The 21,674-nt window shown below is 40.4% G+C and overlaps 1 protein-coding gene across 1 annotated transcript in view; it reads right to left on the bottom strand.

The window, feature by feature from the left end:
* Positions 1-21,674, bottom strand: part of CTTNBP2 (cortactin binding protein 2) — a 178,873-nt gene that overhangs the window by 2,548 nt on the left and 154,651 nt on the right. Inside the window, exons 17-21 of the mRNA XM_065423243.1 lie at positions 18,745-18,950; positions 18,232-18,417; positions 11,922-11,982; positions 10,724-10,856; positions 8,033-8,134 (exon numbers count right to left, since the gene is read on the bottom strand). Coding sequence (XP_065279315.1) covers positions 8,033-8,134; positions 10,724-10,856; positions 11,922-11,982; positions 18,232-18,417; positions 18,745-18,950 — 688 coding nt within the window. The remainder of the gene's footprint in view (positions 1-8,032; positions 8,135-10,723; positions 10,857-11,921; positions 11,983-18,231; positions 18,418-18,744; positions 18,951-21,674) is intronic.

Genomic DNA, 21,674 nt, shown 5'->3' with positions numbered 1-21,674 from the left:
ACAGAAAAAAAAATCATGCTAACTAACAAAATAAAACATGTAGCCAGATATCAAAATTCATAATATTAGCACAAATGCAGTCAGCTATGTTTCTGAACCATGCAGATATCAAATCACTGCCATATGGGGTTAGGAACTTCTTTGCTTAAATAACAAAAGAATATCAATACAGTAGGTAATCCTTCTTTGTTAAAAGAAAAACACTTTAAAGAAGTACAGTCCCAAACTTTCATCTACCTTCAAAACTGTAGTGGGAACTGATCTCCAGATTTTAAATAAAAATATGGAATATACTCAGTGACATTTTAAATATTTAAGGTAACTGCCAATAGGCCAATAAAAAATACAGTAAGCGTTACAATAGAGAGGTGAGAAGATAATTCAGAAGAGTAATAACTCAAGAATGCATGGTATAGCTGGACAGCTGCATTTCATAAGGCATCAAAGCAATTAGCTTCATTGTACAACTCTTCATAAAAATCTGCTGTTATGTTTGTGTCACACATGCTAACTCCTCTACGTATCAATACAGAACAGGGGACTTAAATTTAAACCCTATAAAAGAACAGAACAGAGAACATTTAATGAACCTACAGAGCTACATTTATAATTTATTTTCTCATTAAAAAGGAGTGTTATATTATATATATTATACTGTTGTAATGCAGTTTAACAGAGACATGCAGCTAATGAATGAAAGCTTTTTCCTAAAACAAATTTATTTTATTTATTTGAACATTTTTAATCACATAGGGCTGAATTCTGCCATCCTTACTCAAGCTGGGCATCAAGATGTGCCAGAGCCCTCACGGTAAGAGGTACCGGCTTTCAGACTGGAATTTCCCGCATGAGCACAGACTTCAGCGTAAAAAGCATCCTATTTGCTCCAAGAGCTTCTACACTGGCCATCCTAGGGCAAGAGCAATGTCTTAGAGCTGGTACTGTGGGCTTCCTGGCAGTCTCACTGAGGACTAGGAGCTTCAACAGAGGCATATCAAGGAGCTGCTCATGCTCTGCGTGTCTCCTAACTTGGCTTCTTGCGCAGAGCCTCCATATCATCTGATGAGCTGGAGCTTGGTATTTCAAGGAATCAGTGCTCGATGGGGGATGGAGTGCTTTGGTGGTGATGTTCACCCACTGGGCTTATGGGAAGTGTAAGGAGAGCTTGCCTTTAGGTTTGCTGCTTGAGATCCTGCACTTCAGCATCACAGACTTTTTTTTAGCTATCCTTCAGGCTACATGCCCATAGGTGCATGTTCCCTTGTTCCGATGTTGGATTTCTGTTTTGCAGCTCAGTGCTCATTTTCTCTGTTGATCTGGTCCTTCTCTCATTTTTCTAGGCCCTTTTTCTCTTCCTTTTGCAAGTATGGCATCAAAAGAGGAAGAAAACCACTCAGCTTGGAGTTCCAGGATATTTATGTGCATCCTGGATACTTGGGGAGACCACGTTCCCTGTGTCATATAATCGTCCAAGGCCTGGTCCACACTAACCCCCCACTTCGGACTAAGGTACGCAAATTCAGCTACGTTAATAACGTAGCTGAATTCGAAGTACCTTAGTCCGAACTTACCGCGGGTCCAGACGCTGCAGGCAGGCTCCCCCGTCGATGCCGCGTACTCCTCTCGCTGAGCTGGAGTACTGGCGTCGACGGCAAGCACTTCCAGGATCGATCCCAGAAGATCGATCGCTTACATCCGGACCAGGAAGTAAGTATAGACGTACCCCAAGTGGCAGCCTGCCAGGCCTGTGTCGATGATGATCATCTTGTCCGGGGAAGAAGGAAGAAAGAGACTCCCCCCATGCATATGTGATCTGGGTCTGTCCATCACTGAAGTCATGACAGTACCTTGGTGGGGACTATTAGCATGAAGTCCATGGAATGATGGTTTGGTGAGTAAATGGACTGGAGCCACATCTGAATACAGCAAAGGTGGAGTCATGCAAAAGGAGTCACGTGTACATGAAGCCATGTGGCCTAGGAGGGATAGGCAAGTCCAGGCTGGTAGATAGAATTGCTCACAATGCAAGTTATGATGTTGCTCATTGCCTGGAACATGTCTTTTGGCAAATAGGCCCATGCTGTGACTGAATGATGTCAGCCTCTATGAAGTCAAGAGACACTGTGCAGTCTATGATCGATTTCTCAATGTCGACGCTGACTCCGAGGGACAAAAGAAGGTTGAACAGCATGGAGGTTGAAGCTTGTGTTTCTTGCCTGGACCACGCAGCTAGAAGCCAATTGTCAAGATATAGAAACATGAGGACCCCCTAAAGTTTGACATAGGCTGTTACGACAGAAATTTTTTTGGTAAAGACTCTGGAAGTGGTGGCTATTCTGAAGGGGAGCACCCTGTACTGGAAATGGTAGGTGCCCACTGTGAATCTCTGGAAATGTCTGTGTGCTGGATGGACATTGATGTGAAAATAAGTGTCCTTCATATTGAGAGCCGTAAACCCCATGTTTTTCTCTAAGGATGGGCTAATCACTGCCAGGGTGATGATACAAAACTTGAGTTTGTGAATGAAGTGACTGAGACGTCGGAGTTCAAGGATTGGTCTCCCCCTGCCTTTCTTCTTGGATATCAGGAAGTTGAGTAAAACCCCCTTCCCTGATATTCTGTGGGAACGCGTTCTACTGCTCCCTGTTGTAATAAGGAGTTCACCTCTTGGGTGAGGATGCTGTCATGAGAGTGGTCCCTGAAAAGGACAGGAGGGAGGGGTCTTGGAGGAGGTAACATGATAAACTCGATTGTATAGCCATGGTGGATGATGTTCAACATCCATTTGTCCATTGTTATCGCATTCAAAGTGTGGGAAAAGAGGGCTAAACAACCCCCAAAGGTGGTAGGAGGGTTGTGAGGTGATAGACATAGTGGTTTGTAACTCTTGGGGTCACCTCAGAAATACCTCTTGGCTGGAGGTTGCAGCTGTGACGGCAAAGCCTGAAAAGAGGGCCCCGGGAGTCAAGATCACTGAGTTTTCTGGCATTTCCTCGGGGGCTCATCAGGTCTCTGAAGGTAGAATGGGGGGCCCACAGAGTTGGCTGGATGGTGGGTGGTGGAATTTGCACTTTGGGGCAGGAGTGTGGATGCCGAGAGAGTGAAGGATGGCTCTGGAATCCTTGAGGATATGCAGTGATTCTTTCATCTTCTGGTTAAAAAGATGGGATTCACTGAAAGCGAGAGATCTTCAATAGTTCTGTACCTCCCTTGGGAAACCAGAGAAATGGAGCCAAGACTCCCTATGCATGACTATGGCCATAGCCATGGCCACGGAGGAGGTATCTGCTGCATCTACTGCCGACTGGAGGGCTGTTCTTGCTACCAGATTCCCTTCATCAAGAAGCACCTGAAAACGAGCCTGATCATGTTGTGGCAGACTATCAGTAAATTCCTCAAATTTACTATAATTCAGGAAGTCGTACTTGGCTAGTAATGCCTGATTGTTCACAATCCTGAATTGAAGGCTAGATGAGAAAAATACCTTGCACCCCAAAAGGTCCAAATGCTTGCCCTCCTTATCGGCTGCTGTAGATCAAGGGTGATATTGCTTGGCTTGTTCAGTCGCTGCCTGGACAACTAGGGAGTTTGGAGAAGGGTGAGAAAAAAGGAACTCAGACCCCTTGGCAGGAACATAGCAATGTTTTTTGGCCACTTTGGAGGGTAGCTGTGCATGTGGCAGGGGTGTGCCACACTGGAGCCTCCCAGGACAGAATAGCGTCATTAATTGGCAATGTAATTCTGGCTGGTCCCAAGGTGTGGAGGATATTAAGTAGCTTATGCTGGGTGCCTTGGATTTCTTGCAGGGGAATTTGGAGTTCCCTCGCGACTCTCTGCAACAGTTTCTGAAATTGCTTGAAGTCATCCGGAAGAGAAGGGGATGCTGCAGTAACCACTTCATCTGGAAATGAAGAGGGAAATCTCACCGGTTTTGGCAGCACCGCTGGGACTGGACTAAGGAGTTCCTCCTCTACCAGTGGATCTGAGCAGGAACCCATAGAGGGGAGGCAGGTGAATATTCCCTCGTAGACTGGGATGGTTCCAAGGGAGTGAAATTGGGACCAGAGTCCCCAATATGACCAATAGGATGGATCCTAGGGAGGTTGTGGGGTATGGCATGGGGTGCCAATGGCTCCGATATGGTTGAAGTGGTGGATGCTGCTATAGATGTGGCTGTCTCCGTGAAGGTGTGTAGGAGTGATATGACACGGTCAGCTTCTCTCCTGTTTCTGATTCGTTGGAGGAGGTGAATGCAGACTCCAGTTCAAATGGCAGTACCATCGGAAGGGTGTAGATTATCGGAATGGATGGTGAGGGGTCCTATACCCAGGGCATATCCCGTGGCAGAGAAATAATCTCTCTAGAAATGGAGGCACCCTCTCTTTGATTTGTATTGGTGCCAGCGCCATGGACCTTCCCAGAAAGGGAGGATCCCACATCTTGTGCCAGTGATGACGGTACCGGTGGAGTGGTGCTGGGAACAGACGTTTCCCACCGTGTGTGGGATTTCTTCTCATGCTTATAGGATTTAGCGCAAGTTCCGTCTCCATGGCTCGAAGTCATGGAAGGCGTGTCCACTTTCTTTGATTTTGAGGAAGACTTAGTCCCATGCTTATGGGTATACTTCCTTATCTCCTGACTAGGTCCCACCATGGGGTACATGGTGGTGGTTCCCCCGACACCAGATTTGGATATGGTAGCAATAGGTGTGCTCTGTGCTGATTCAGGCTGATGTATGGGGGAGTTCCCTGGCCTAGGTCCGAATGAGGCCTCATGGCAAGCTCCATGAAGTGCTTCTGGAAGCAGAGCCTGGCCTTCTTGGGTGTGGCTGGGGAAGGACTGGCAAATACTGCACCTGGATGCACTGTGAGCTCCCCCCAAGCAGTAGAGAGGGTGTTGGTGCTGACCGAGAAGGAGAGCAGGCAGGAGGCACAGAGTTTGAGGCCTGGAGTCCTGGGCATAGTCTAATACTTGCTCGCGGGTACGGGGGGAAGCGCGGAAGGGTGTGTGTGGGGGGAAATGGAATGAGTGGGGGGGGGAATGATGAAGAAAACCCCCCAGATCAATCTAAACTAAGCACTAAAACTACAATAAATTGGTAAAGCTATTATAAAACTCATAAAACTATGTACAACCATCGTATTTAAAAGTGCATCAGAAACATGGACACTGAAAGTTCTGACCAGGACCATGCGGCGGCGACAAGGAACTGGAGATGTGGTGAGTCCACCCTGTTCTTTATCGCCATGGATGGAAGCACAAGGTGAGCCAGGGCGCATGTGCGGACCAACGGATACTACTTTCAAATTCTCCAGCTCCAAACGCATGGTGTGCATGTGTAACCCTCAGCGGAATACCATAGGGACCATCACTCGAAGAAGAGCCAATAGATATGAAAGGTTACCTGGCAAGGCATCGTTGGAATTGGGGAAGAGCTGGAGTGATGGCCAATCAGGTGCAGTTTCTTAAGGGAGCTCCTTTACTGACTGTGATCAAGAAGAAATTGACTGGAATGTCCCAAGGGCAGCATTTATACTCAGCAGTGAGTTGTGTGTGACTGCTAATAGGGGACCATACTTTATCCCACTACTGCTGCCCTCAAGGATCATAAAAATCTTAAGAGCTAAAGGAGTTCTGCTGGTCTTATTGTAATGAGGATCCTGTATAGATTGTGGCCTTGATTTTGTGTTCAGCTATTTTGCATTTTAGACACTGTCATACAAAAATCTGCTGTAGCCAGCTACAAAAGGGTCATCCTAGTGTAGGATGTCTAGCTGGGGAAAAGCTAGGCATGGCTAGGGCTCCCTTTCCTTGGCAATCACTGCTGCCACATCTGCTTCTTGGGGCTTTCAGCAGCTGGCATAATTTAGGGTAGCCCTTAGATGGCCTAGAATGAAAGTAGCACAAAGGCCAGTTTTACGCACACACACCTGCCAAGCTGGAATTTATGTTTCTCAGCCGTAGCTGAGGATCTAGGCCAGTATCTTTAGAGAAGCATGAATTTCACTGAATGCTGATTTAATTAAATTCCACCAACCCCCTTCTTTAAATGTTCTTTATACATTTCATGAAAAAAGGAAAGTGAAGGACTGATTGCCTTGCTTCCTACTTTCCAAGCTTCCCCTCAGTTCTATTAATGCATCAAAATAACTCCTTTTAGCTGTCTAAGTATACATATAGCCCCCTTTGCTGCACCTCACCAACATTCACTAATTTAACCCCAAACTGAGTTTTTACCCCAAAAGGAAAAAGTGCCAGAAACTCCATGAAGTCCACTAGAGACTTCACTATTGCTACTGATTTTATGTGGAACACATTCTGATACTCTGGTGCTAGGCACCAAACAAAACCCTATGGATAGGGCAACAGAGATAATAGATGATCTCATAGCATCTCTGTTAGGTAGGGAAGCATTATCCCCATTGAACAGACAGGGAGCTGAGGCACAGAGATATTGAGTATCTTGCCCAAAGTCAGTCAGTCACTCTCTTTCTCTCTCTCTCTCTCTCTCACACACACATACACGCGCACACACACGCACACACACACACACTTACTTCCTGGTAGAGCTAGGAATTCCGTCCAGATCTCCTAAATCCAGTGCCTCTTCTGGCCAAGAATATACCTTCAGTACCATGTAGAATTGTACTTTAATTTTGTGACACTAGGGAGAATTTAACTCTCTCTCTGAGTTGGGATTCCATTCCCAACCCTATCACAGATTTCCTCTGTGGTCTCGGGCAAGTCATTCATTTCAGTTTCTTCATCGCTAAATGGGTGATACATGTCACTGGGGGGTGGTAAGACTAAATTGCTGTGCATAAAGTACATTGGAATTCTAGGATGGAAGGCAACATTTATACAAGTAAAGTATTATCAGAGTCTCAGTGTTGCTGCAGAACTCAGTATCATTATGCTACATATTGAATTTTTTAATACAGTAATGTTTTCCCTTTATAGATTTCAAACGGATGTAATTTGCAAAGAATTTAGGTAATTTCCCCCTATGGTTTCTTCAAAAAATAACTGACATTCAACAAATATACTTGTGATCATCCAATTATTTTCTGACTTACAACTTTATGCCCTCCAGTAACAAATCAGCAGCTTTTTGGCACCTAAGCTATCACATGTTCAAACTATCCTGTAGTTAATATTGTCTGTTTACAACTGGACTTTTGTTTCCCAAAACTGGGAGGACCAATTCCAAATGGATTTATTCTTTCTGGTTTTTTTCGTTTCTTATAAGATAGGGTGCCAAGAGAGCAGTGCACTGAAACATACAACAAGTTCAGAGGGAAAGAAGTTAATGCCCATTAAAAAAAAAAAAAAGAAAAAAAAAAGCTGATCTATGTCTTGCTTGCTCAGCCTCCTGTACTCTAATTGGTTTCAGTTTCTCAAAATTTCCACCAGCTGGGAGCTTTCCACTCAATGTCAGGCTGACTCATTTCTAGTTAGGGAAGACACTCAGGAGTAATCTGGTTCAAACTGGCATATGCTTTGGTAATCACTAATAAGGATGACATAGCAAACCATATTCAAGCAATTAGTGTCAAGAAGTAACAGGAATTTTGACTACTTCAGTTCATTTAATCACTTTAGCTTGTAAGGCTACTATGAAAATGCTGAATGCTAGAAAAGTCCAAATTTCAGAAAAGTTTGATTAAAATAATTGAAATATCATGACTATCTATACTTATCTAGTAGATATCATCTGTAAATATGAAAATCACACATGGGCCAAATGCATACCTGGTTTAATGACCAATGACTTTGGTGGACACATACCAGGGAAAAATTTGGCCCACGGTGCCTGAAGTATGTTTCATAAACATTATTAATCATATCGGTTTACCAACTGGTCAGTAAATACCTTGTCTCTCTAATTAACAGAGAAGTCAAGGCATTTTAATCTTTCTGATTCCCACCAAGAATTCAAACATAGATTTGTAGTGAGCTCTAGAAAATCTTCAAAATAGTTTGTACACAGGTATTTTTTACACTCTTATGAAACATACTGTGCGTCCCATACCTTTTGTGACACCGATTTACTTGGATTAGTACTGCTTGCTGAAAATATAGGATCAGTTTGAGAGCTTCTGAACATAACCAACTCATCCTTAGAATCAGCAATCTAAAAGAAAAGAAAACAATATTTTGGAAGTCCTTTATATTTCATTTTGAAGATTCTTGGGGTCTGTTTTTAATGCACGTTTTACTTTGCATGGGAGATTATGGGAGTTGTGTGTAAACTTCAAAAGAAGGTTTAATAAATCCTCACTGTATCCAAGAAAAAAAAGGGAGCCAGATTCAATTTAAGTTTACAGAATCATAGAAATGTAGAGCTGGAAGGGACCTCCAGAGATCAACTAGTCCATTCACCCCTTCTTTCTTCCGGGGAGGCAGGGCCAAGTCTACCTAGGACCACCCCTGACAGGTGTTCATCTAACTTGTTCTTAAAAACCTCCAATGATGGGGATTCCATAACCCTTGATACCAGTGTTTAACTGTCCTTGTAGTTAGAAAGTTATCCTAAAATCTAACCTAAATTTCCCTTGCTGCAGATTAAGTTTGTTTTACCTTCATTGGAGATAGATTAACAGTTGATGACCATCCTCTTTATAATAGTCCTTAACATATTTTCATACTTTACTCCGCCTTCTTTTCTCATGCCCAGTTTTTTTAATCTTTCCTCATAGGCCAGGTTTTCTAAACTTTTTAACAGTTTTGTTGCTCTGCTCTGGATTCTCTCATTTGTCCACATCCTTCTTAGAGCATGGCACCCAAAATCGGACACAGTACTCTAGCTGAGGCCTCACCAGCACTGAGTAGAGTGAAACAATTACCAATCATGTCTTACATACAACACTCCTGTTAACACACCACAGAATAATGTTTACCTGTTTTGCAACTGCATCACATTTTTAACTCAGATTCAATTTGTGATCCATTATAACCCCCAGATCCTTTTCAACAGTACTACTGCCTAGCCACTTAGTCCCCATTTTGTAGCTGTGCAGTTGATTTTTTTCTTCCTTAGTGTAATACTTTGAATTTCTCTTTATTCAATTTTTACTCAACTTTAATTTCAGACCAATTTTCTAGTTTATCAAGGTCATTTTGAATTCTAACCCTGTCCTCAAAAGTGCTTGCAACCCCTTCCATCTTGGTGTCATCTGCAAATTTTATAAACATTCTCTCCGCTGCATTATCCAAGTCATCAATGGAATCCCACTAGATATATCCTCCCAGTTTGACAATGAACCATGACTACTCTTTGAGTACAGTTTTTCAGCCATTTGGGCCCCACTTTATAGTAATTTAATCTAGACACTATTTCCCTAGTTTGCTTCTAAGAACATCACGTAAGTACAGTGTCAAAAACGTAACTAAATTCAAAATAAATCATGTCTACTTCTTTTCCCCTATCCACTAGCCAGTAGCCCTGTCAAAGAAGGAAATTGGGCTGGGTCAGCATGATTTATTCTTTGATAAATCCACACTGGTTATTACTTATCACCCTATTATACTCTAGATACTGGCAAAATTATTAAACAATCAATTTGTAAGAATCTTTCCAGCTATAGCAGTTAGGCTGACTGACTGGTCTATAATTCCCGGATCCTCTTTGTTCCCCTTTTTTAAAGATAGGTACTATATATGTTTGCCATTCTTCAGTCCTCTAGGACCTCACCCATCCTTCATGAGTTCGTGAAGATAATTGCTAATAGTTCCAAGATTGCTTCAGTCCTAGGGTGAATTTCATCAGGCTCTGCCAACTTTAATACATCTAATTTCTTTAAATATTCTTCATCTTGTCCTTCCCTATTCTGGCTAGGAAGAACAGTGTCAATGACACCAGCTGCTGTCCCCTAAGCCATGCCTTTTAGAATTGCCACAACCAGTAAATACATTTTAAAAGTGTTAAACCCTGTCTACACAAGTGTTTAAAAATGTTAGTTAAAATGAGTTAGCTAACATACTTTTAAACCATCTATTTTCCCTAGTCCAGACATGGCCTTGGAGTGAATCCCCGCTGAGATGCCAAGGGATTAGCTGGTGCAGCTTCAGTGCATCTGGCTCATAACATACAGCTGCTAAAACCTAACTTCACAGGGAATTAAAACAGGATTACAAAGCTTTCCACCACAATTATTTCTTGATTAAAAGTTTGTTGGTATCTAAGATCACACAGAATGTGCAATAAAACAAAATTGCTGGAAAGGTTTAAACAACAAGTGAATTGTTTACGGAGATCCTTGAGGGTATAATTAGGTATAATGGGATTATGGTAAGCAAAGTAAGTGTACAATGTGCATCAGAAAAGCTTTATATTCCTATTAGACTATGAAATAGTCTCCCAATGGAAGTAGTGAAAACACAACTGATTCAATCACTTAAAATTAGGCTGGTGAAAGAGAATATGATGTGGAGAACAATAATGCATTGAAGCAGATTATCTGATAGCACTTTAGCTTCTCTAACATTTATGAATCAATACATTTTAGCATCCACTGCAAATTCCTGAGTGTATGACATGACATTTAAGGTTAAACTTTTTAAAAAATAAAATAAATCATAATAAAATCTATCACACATATAATATATTAATATATTTTAGCACATCTCCAGTTAATAAACAAATATTTTAAAATCTAAGATCTATTATGGATTAAACAACTACATATGATTATGATGTAAATTATTTAAACCGCAGTGTTACCTTGCTTATATCAGACTCTGATTTGCTGGAACACATACTTTGAAGTTCCTGCACAAGATCTACTTCATCATCAGAACCAAGGGACAGCCTTTGCTCCAGATTTAACACTTTTAGCTGCTCATTCTCTGAAGAGCTATGAAAACAAAACAAGAGACAGGACAACTGAAAGTGGGCTATGGTGCATAATTAATATATATATATATATATATATATATATATATATATATATATATATATATACACACACACACACACACACACACACACACACACATATATACACATATACACACATGGGGCACTGGGAAATGGTATCATCCTTTCACAAAGATTGTATAACTACACTGTCCATTCAGTAACGCCCCCTACTTTAGGATGTACCAACAAACGGAATGGAAATAGCATCCAGTTTAGGCATCAGTAGTTGTCAGTCTTTAATTTTGTTGCTTCATAATAGACCCTCTTCTACAAAATTTAATCTACTCTCTCCATTGTTTCACAAAAGATGCTTCTGTGTGACAAGTACAAATGCCATTCGGCAGGAGAGTTCTTCTTTCTTTTGCTTACACCAATTCAACGCTGCAGCTATCCTCCCACACTCCTTTTTTGGAACTATTCAAATTAAAAGGAGCCACTGCTAGAAGCACAAAGGATTCTGTGATATGCAAAGATGTGAATTTCAGATCTGGAGTTGTCTCTTGCATATGGTAGCACAAAATGCAGTCCCCTTGGACCATTTGCTCAGTAGCTACTTAAAGATATTCCATATCATTTAGACTAAAATGCACATATTATACAAACTTCAGATTTCCATTCAGCAGGCTGAAATAGCCAGAGGGTCTTCTTTGTACACCTCTGGATTAAAAGACAGCCGTCTGCTTTTTATAAGCCAAAGTAAGAGGAGTTTTATATAATATTCCCCAATTTCTAGAAAATTCTAATAATAAATAAAGGAACATAGTCTGTGGCAAGGTTTGAGCTACTGAAATAGGTTCTAAATTATAATTAAAAGCCTCCAATCCCGTCCCCCCCCCCCCAAAATTAGAATTAAAAAGCCTACACTTCTTCAGCTCTGAAACCAAAAGTAACCATATCAAACATAAACCCTTCACTTACTCATAAGAGTGAACTGGTTTTTGACACAGTAGTATCTGTGCTCTTTGATAAGGGCTAAAAGAAAAAAAAAAAACGGACTTACTTTTTGATAAGAGAAGCCATTTTGTTGCAATTTTGTTGCAACACATTCTTTCTTTGTATACCTGCACGAGAGGGGGGAAGTTAACTTGTTAGTACTCAGCATAATTCTATTGTTTTCTTCATTTTAAAAGCTGTAATGAATAGGTAAAATATATTCCTATTTGCTGATCATCAGATATCATCAGAGCACAGCACGCCCCTGTGTCCTGTCAAGATCACGTTAAGGCTCCATGGCACTATTGCAATGGCACAAAGGGGCCTGAGTGGGGCCTGATATAGGTAGTCTTTCCCCCACCAAGTTCTGCCATCACAGCGACTACTGACACCAGTATTGGTCCTCTCAAAAAGAAGGAAACCAACCAATTCATCATTACTTGTTATCAGAGTGAGCATTTGAACTCAGAGGTGAAAGGCTATTAAAATGAAATCCACTGTCCCATTTTGTCTCAGTTTCCCTCCAAATGTTTATTCTTAATATACGTTACCAAGAGTGCAAAAGGATCCCTAGATACAAGGTATGACAGCAATAACCTTATCACCCTGAGCTGTGTTCACATCAACTCTCAAAAACTAAGCAGAATTAGATCTGGTCAGAATTTGGATGGAAGACTACCAAGCAAACCCAGTCTGCTTTAGGAAGGGGTAGAGGCAATTCAGAAATAGCACTCTTTTCCCTGAGTCAGTACTGAACAAACCAATATCTTAACATAGGGTTAGGGGGTATTGTGCTGCTGGGATGGCCATCTCTTTTATTGAAGACATAAAGCTGAGGTTAGACCTCTCACTTGTGGACATTAAAAATAGCATGGTACTTGTTACCAGAGTAGGAATGTTATGCATAATAGGTTATCTAAATTACACCTTCAGAAATTTCATTCTGGCTGCCTAAAATCCTCCCTGTAGTTTCAGTTGTATAGGGTATTCTTCAGTTTTATTTCTGAACTAGTGTAGAATCTTGCTGTGGGCTGTTTTTTTATTTATAATTTTTATTATTTTTTCCAAATACAACAAATATACCAAAATAGCAGATTCATCATAATACAAGTAGCAAATAAAGAGGGTTAGGATAAAGGGAGAGGAGGGGAAGCAACGTATCTACCTTCAGGGTCCACAGTAAATCATAGACCTCTAAAAAGTCAGCCAATGGCTTTGAATTTTTCAGACATTCCTTTTTTGCACAATGCCAGTTTGTTTGTTAGCTGCAAGGACAGCCATATCACTGAGCCTGGCATCAATATTTGGTGGGAATCGATTTTTCCATTTTTGCAGTATTAATTTTTTAGCAACATAAGCTGCATGTTAGAACCACGCTGCCTTGTTACCAGGTAATCTCCCCCAGGTACCAGGAGCATATCCAAGAATGAAACTTAAGGGGGAGGGCTCCATCTTAGCTTTCAATATCAAACTGGTTCAACCTGAATCCAAGGAGGAGTCTGTGTACTCACATCTAATAACCACAAAGATGCATTAATTAACAAAAAGGAGATATCAATAATTTTCCAAGCTGGGAAAAAGAAATCCTCACAGAGTCAGGGAGGTCTAATTTGTTCAGAGCCCAAATTACCTGCAACCCAAAGGAATGTTCTTAAAATATTATTGAATTTATTAAAAACAATTTGAGGACTAGAAATAGGGACATATAAAATTCTAGGAAGGACATTCATTTTCAGTATATTAATTTTACCCCCCACACTGAGGGTTAACAAACTCCATCTCCCCAAATCGTTAGCCATTTGTACAGTAACTGGTTATATATTTGTCTTAGGGATGTCCTGAATATTTTGGGGAATCAGTATTCCTAAATACTTCATATAAGAGGATTGCCATTGAAAATCCCAATTTGAGAAAAGGCCTTTGTGGACATATTTGTTAATGCACAAGATTTCTGATTTACCTTCATTAATTTTATATCCTGAATCTAAACTTATTAACAGTGGTTAGGAATGGTAACCTCAGGCGTAGACACAAGAGCATCATCTGCATAGAGCATAATGTAGTGTTCTGTTTGGCCCACCCTGATACCATACATATTTTGATTTGCTCAGATGGCAATGGCTAAAGGTTCTAGAGCTAAATCAAACAGAAAAGGAGAAAGGGGGCAGCCCTGCCTCAGACCTCTCTGTGATGGAAATGGGGCAGAAATGATACTATGGGTAACTACCCTGGAAGTTAGATTGGAGTATAAAAACTTAATCCAAGAAATAAATTACACCTCGATATAACGCTGTCCTTGGGAGCCAAAAAAATCTTACCGCGTTATAGGTGAAACCGCGTTATATTGAACTTGCTTTGATCCGCCGGAGTGCGCAGCCCCGCCCCCCCGGAGCACTGCTTTACTGCGTTATATCCGAATTCGTGTTATATCGGGTCGCGTTATATCGGGGTAGAGGTGTATACACCAAGTCCAAAATTTTGCTAATATGTAAAAAAGGGTATGCGTTGAAAAGCCTTTTCAGCATCTAAAGAAATAACAGCTAAAGGTTCTTTAGCATCTCTCTAAGTGGCAAGAGCATCAATCAGTTGATGCAAATTATCGGAGCCATGTCTGTTATGGAAGATTCCCAACTGAATTTTTACAAAAAGTTCTCTGAAACTTTAACACCTACATATTGAACATATTCAGTGAGACCAAGAATGAGCAAACTCTCCTGCCTACTCTAAGTGAAATTGTAATTACAGTTATTATTAAACCCAAGAAAGACCTTGGACTATGTAGTAATTATTGTTAGCCTTTTGCTTAAGTCTGTATGCTGACAGCTTGCCAGCTCTCTCGCCAGATTCCCAGTAGTTTTGCTTCAAACTGAATAAAGCAAGCTGCCTTTTGGGACAGAAGTGTATTGATTTCAATTCTGTGTTCTCTCCATGTCTTTTTATAGGTGGCATAAGAGATGGTATGGCCTCTGATGAAGGCTTTAAATGTTTCCCAAAGTGTGGCAGCTGATGAAGTGGTGGGGGCATGTTTTTTTTTTTTTTTTTTTTTTTTTAAGTTCTAACTCTTGTTGGAGAGAGTTAACACATGATGTATCAAACAGCGGAATGGTATTTAAGCTCCACATTTTAGTTAGGGGTACATATTCTGGGCGCCTAACAGACAAATGTATATAGGAGCACAGTCAGCTATAACAATAGCACAAATGCCATAATCAGTGAAAGAACTGATCAAGTCTTCTGACACTAAGAAATAGTCCAATTCTGAATACGTTGAATGAAGCTGCAGGAAAACAAACAAACAAACAAAAAACAATAACTATAGTCTCTGGCCATAGGATTACCCAATCTCCACACATCTTGTAAACCTAAATCAGTCATGTATGTATGAAATACCTGACAAGTAATCATGTTTTTATATGGAGATGGAGCAGATTTATCAAAGACTGGGTCTAGTGTTTCGCTGAAGTCTCCAGCTCTAATAACAGGATGGTGACCCATGTCATTTATATTCATAAAAAAATTATGAACAAATTTGGGATCACCCTGACTTGGCTTGTAGAAATTGGCAAATATGATTATAGAATTGCTAATTTTAGCCTTGAGGACAGTAAATCTGCCCTCCCTGCCAGAACTTGTGCTCAGAATATTTACTGTCAACTTTTTATGTATTATAGCAACACCCCTCACATAGAATTAAAACAACTAGAAATTGAGAAGCCTATCTAATCTCTATTCAGTTTACAAGCTTCAAGTTCTGTCAGATGCGTCTCCTGGAGAATTGCAGTGTCAATACTCTCTTTTTAAAGGACTGAATATTTTTTTTTCTTTTAACAGGGTTATTAAAACTCTTTATATTCCAGGAGAGACATTTAATTACTGGAGCCATCATTGTTAAAATATACTGGATAAAATATAAAGCTGCTTTGAGAATAAATGAGAAATTTGCAAATTTTCCTGAGCAGCATACAGTTCTTACATATCTAAGCAGCAAAAGTTATACAGCCCAGGGGTAGGATGTCACTTCCCAGTACATATTCTACAGGAGTGAGAAGGAAATTCCCAGCATGGGAGGGTAACAAGACGGAGGACAGAAAGAGGAATTAAATAATTAATTAAAACCCCCAAAATATAAAATATAGTGGCGAGAGAAACGCACATTAGTTCCATGAAATCACAAAGAAGAATCTGTTTAAACTGTTCAAAAATATACACTTGACACCCAAAGGGGAAACCGGATCAGGTAAAATGTGGACATCATCACAGCCCCTGGGGCCCCAAACATTACAACTATACTAATCACCTATTACCGACAAAAAAAAAAAAAAAAAAAAAAAAAAAAAAGATCAATCAATTAGCACCTATCAACTTATTTAGAGCAGCCATATCAGATCTCAGAGAACAATACATAAATTCCATACAGTCGAATCATTCCATATGTCTCCTCTTGCGAGGGAGGAGTTTGCAGATTTTTGAGGTATTTTTCTGCCTTCTGGGGGGACCTGACTGATACTATCTTGTTGCCATCTTTAATATTGAGCATTGATGGATATTTAATAAAATAATTCTAGTCCATCTTCTTAGCCAAATTCTGTGCTTGGTTAAAAGCTGCCCTCACTGCAACCATATCACAGGCATAATCTTGAAAAAAGCAGTATTTTAATTGCTGGTTCTCCCCCAAGAGCTCCTTTTTTTTCCTATTGATTTTTGCAATATAAGGTCCTTAAGTGGTAAACTTCAGGAACTTCACAATCAGTGCTCTGGGCTGACCTCCTGGAGCTGGCAGGGAGGTCTATGGCCCGGTGTGCCCACTCTATTTCAAAACAAAAATCTACCAGCAGATCCAACAATTTACTTAGGGACAAATTCAGAGGGTTTGCCTTTCCTTATTCCCTCAGGGACACCCACAATTCTCAGGTTACATTGTGAGCCACTGTCTAGATCAATTAGCTTAGTCTTAATAGTCTTGATATCATTACAGTTCTTCATAACCTGTAATTTGTTCTCTTTGAGACTATCTTCCACTTCAGAAATTCTGTGTTCTACTTCCCCATTCCATCTGGATAGAGTGTGTAAGGGCACTCTGAATCTGAGGCACGGTGGTAGGGTAGAAACTAGATTTGATTTCAACAGTCTCTGCAGCCATCTGTTGTAATAAGCCATCAGCTGCGTTCCATCAGATTCAGGCACCATTTTGTTTGCAGAAGCGGGGAGGCAGATCTCTGTTTTTTCAGTGCTTTCAGATCTGGAGAGGAAGATGCAGAGCTAGAGGGCACCTTGGGGGTTTCAGTAGTCAGGCACAATATTTCTAGGGGTTGGATGGTGGGGTTTAGGGGACGATGTTCAGGGATTCCCGTGGACTACTTCAGAGCTCAAGCAACCTGCATCAACCTTGGCTGCAGCACCCTCTGGTGTCCTCTCTGTGTGCTGTTTAAAGAATGCTATTTTCCATTCCAGAAGTGGTTGATTTTGCATATGGATAATTCAGTCCCTGTATAGTTTATCATTAACCATTTACTGGCTGATCTCTGAGTGACAGGCATTATAAATTTATAAATGCCACTTATTAATTAATTATATCTGCCACACTATTGTAGTTGCATCAAACCAGTTATCATATAAAGTATCAAGCAACTATTAATTAGCATACTTGAAACTATATAGTAACCTCTTAGAACCTCTAAAATACAATGTCTTTCCCTACATGAACTCTGGATTTTTTTAAATTTATTTTTGGCAATGAAGAGGAAACCTTAGAAAAAAAGCCTGCAATTTAAAATCCAGAGACTTTTGCCCATCTGATCATTTTGAGGTAGAGGAAAGAGTGCCACCAACTGCATCTCCAACATCATTTCCTACAGTCCCTATCTTATTCTTTGGAGGTCTCCCATCCAAGTCCTAACCTGGCTTGATTCTACTTAGCTGGCAAAAGTGAAAGGATCATAGAATGAGAAAGGATCATAGAATGAGAAAGGATGTCTGATTTTAATTATTTCTATTATAACCATTTACATTATTGTTGTGTATATATATAAAAAGGGTGCAAAACAATGAGATTATTTAACGGACTTGCTTACTATGTCATTTAACACTTTATGTGCTATAAATAACAGGAAAGGCATTTAACCAGAACAAAAATAAATTTAAGTAGGCTATTTCAAAAGCACCAGAAAAAGAGCAAAAGAGCTGAACAATTTTCAAAAGAAGTGAACATTAAATGTACCTTATTTTTGCTGAGAATTAAAAGGAAGTTCAAACATGAAAAAAATAAAAACCATTTTCCTTCCAGGGTCATATCTACTCATCTCAAAAACACTCCCTCCCCCCCCCCCCCATCACAAAAGACTAACATGTTTTCTGTGGCCCAAAATAACGAGCTTTACCTTCTGTATTTGCCTCCTGCTTACTCCATGATTGGGAAGATGAATGGCCTGACTTCTTACGAGGACTTGTGCTCACCTTTCTCCAGGAAGCATTCTCTCCTCTTTTCTTATTACAATTTTTGTAGCTTGAAACCATGGCTAAGGGGAAATTTCCTCCTTTAAAGTCTGCTATATATCTATCCAGATCTGAAACAATATTAATACACATTTTAAAAAAATGCTGATAGTGCATTGCAGCCATAGCAGTGATATGCAGTTAGCAAAGAAATAACACGGCCTCTAGGATTTCTCATTAATATTCCGTTCAATGGGATCAAACTCTTTTAATCACAAGACTTACCATATTTGTGAAATTACTATGTTATGTACTGACATCTTTTCTAACGTGCTTTGAAATACACTGATGAAAAGTGCTACATTTATTTTTTTAAAAATCATTAAATAATGTTAATCCTGCTTAAGAAATTCCAGTATACAACTGCTTGCTTTCTAGCTGAGCTTGTTCACTGTTACCTGTTCGTGGAAGAGGACAGCCATGCAGAACAGCTTTGTTTAGCAAGATACTGAGAGCTGCTTTAACCACAGCCTGTTGGCCTTGACTAGGATTTTTTTTGGCTGCTGTTTGTCCCAGTGCAGGCGGTCTCTTCACAGAGGCTCTGGCGAGTATTGCTTCTTGAACTCTGGGAGCAATGACAGTGTTCCATAATTTGGACAGCCACCTTGAAGCATACAGAAAACTTTAGAATCAGGACAAGTTAACAAACATGTTTTACACATATCTTATTTATTAAAGATGACTTAAAATTATCCTATCTCCTAGAACTGGAAGGGACCTTGAAAGGTCATCAAGTCCAGCCCCCTGCCTTCACTAGCAGGACCAAGTACTGATTTTGCCCCAGATCCCTAAGTGGCCCCCTCAAGGATTGAACTCACAACCCTGGGTTTAACAGGCTAATGCTCAAACCACTGAGCTATCCCTCCCCCCTTACTTACAAGTAGGGTAGGGGGAAAGGATTTTATGCCTTTAATTTATTTTTGTTTTAACATTAGAAACCGACATCTTTGGATAGCCTGACCAAAAGAGGAAGTGGCTTGCATTTTTTATTTTTGTTAACAATTTAACTCAAATGCTTGTCCAAAGAGTTAGAAGAAAAGTGGTTTCCATTAAAATTTGATATCCTTCTTCCTTCATTTGTCGTCTGTCTGAAATACCCTCCCCTCCCCAATCAGCGCAAGGCAGAGGGATGATGTTTGGTCAAACTAAAATGCATGATGCCCAAACTCCCAAATAAAGGGGAGGAGGGAGAGCTGGAGCAGCCCCTCCTCTAATATTAGTTACATAGAGAAATGTGCAGGAGGAAGAGGCTTTCTTTACCTGCCCCTGGCTGGCCTGGGGGAGGGAATGGAGAAGCCAATTAGCTATTATGCTCCTTCCCAAAATTTGAAACCTGTCCAGGATTTCATGAGCCATATTGTCTTTATGACTGCTCTGCCTTCCTTCCCTGTAGTTGATGTATACTAAGCTGTGCTTCAGGATGCCGTGGTCTGACCAACTGTCTGTTTTTGGATTTTTAGAATTTTTAGAATTTTTCCTCATTGGGTCAAACTGGCAACAGTCTGGTGATTTTTTTTTGCCTTGCTTACAGCATTGTGGAGGCACAGCTGGGTTAAAAGAGAAGAAATGGCAAATAATATTAAGAAATAATATAGGAATGTTTTTTTGTCGCAACTTGCAGCTACTGTACAAATGCAGATAAAGGCTATACAGTGTCAGCTCCCAGAGGTAAATGAGACCTGGGAATTTGCTGGTGAACTTGGGCCTATATAAAGAGAAGGGGGACATGAAATCTTTGCAGACCCGGGTCCCCTTTGATACCCTGTACCCACATCCTCGCATGTGGGGAGGATGACAGGCTACAGAATCGAGCAGCATATGAAGGGTAGGCTGAAGAGCATCTATCTTGGTTATTAATTACATGCTACATGTCCTGTAAACCTGCAGCCAGTTAAATGTCTGGTATGTGAGAGGTGGTCATATAACACCCTCCCTATTGTTAAGTTAATAAAGTTGCATCTGGCCGCTTAAATCAATCCCTGTGTCTGTCTTTCATTCCGGCATGTCCTGCTCAAGCTCCCAAAATACATGAAAATCTATTAAGTCCTACAATATCAACAAACACTAGCCTTGAGCCTATTTTATATTTCTAAGTATAAAACAAGGGGGAGGGGAAAGAAAGGGGGGGAAAAGCGCTAAGAAAAGTCTCTTTCACACCTCCTTTATACATCATGATGAAACAAAACAAAACAAAAAACTCCCTTTGGAAGATCACACTTAATTCTCAAGACCAAGGACAACAGAAATACAAGGGCACAGAAAATCAGCAAGAGCCATGGAACTGAAGTCTTCCTAATTTACTTGTTCTGCTCTCCAGAATCTAAGGGTTTGTCTACACTTAAAATGCTAAGCTGCTGCAGCTGTGCCACTGTAGTGCTTCAGTATAGGTGTTACCTATGCCAATGGGAGGATTCTGCCATTGGTGTAGGTAATCCACCTCCTTAAGACATGGTAGCTAGGTCGACGGAAGAATTCTTCCATCAACCTAGCGCTGTCTAGACAGGGACTTAGGTCGGCTTAACTACACCACATAGGAGTGTGGATTTTTCACATCCCTGACCAATGTAGTTAAACTGGCCTAATATTTTAGTGTTCATCAGGCCTAAATTGCCACTTTCAAAACAGAAAGGTATAACACACTTCTGGCTGCAAAAACAGCTGCCACTGATGTCTTGCTGAGCATACTGTTCAGTCAGATAGGTTGAAACAATAGCACCCAGTGAGGCATCAATGAAACCTAATTATCGCAATTTAAATGCCAACACTATTAATTACCACACTGCCAAGCAAGATAAATCCAGTAAGTATTCATTGTAGCTATGTTTATTTTTATTGTTTATTCCCTGACAAAAACTACATTAAGATGGAGTTAAGATTGAAAGTACATATCAAAAAGTTAAGGGTAAAAAACAACATTACAGCAATGCTGTAATTATCCCCAAACTACATATTACAAATCTAGTCAATTCAGAGTTAAGGTTACACTTAAAATAAATCCAAACCCATTATGGTTGGAAATATATAGTTAAGGTACTCCAGCAACTTTAACTCTGTCCTGTTGTGATGCCATGCAATAACCACATAGTTAAGATTAAGGCATTTCAGAGTTTATGGTTCCAGATTAGATTTAACTGATTTTTATAAACATTGATTTTTTCACATATTGCCCCCGCCCAATGCCATAATTGATTCATTCTGTAACTAACAACCATCATTAAGCTTCAAGGAGATACCAAATCCACATTTGGATACTGATGGACTGGATATTTTGGGGAGACACCTGGTGGGGATTGGGGCATCTCTGGGATAGAAGAGGGTGGAGGAAAAA

Source organism: Emys orbicularis, chromosome 1, assembly GCF_028017835.1.
Source record: "Emys orbicularis isolate rEmyOrb1 chromosome 1, rEmyOrb1.hap1, whole genome shotgun sequence".
Classification (NCBI taxonomy): Eukaryota; Metazoa; Chordata; order Testudines; family Emydidae; genus Emys; species Emys orbicularis.
Note: the sequence above shows the minus strand (reverse complement) of the source record. Positions and strands in the feature narration are given on the sequence as shown.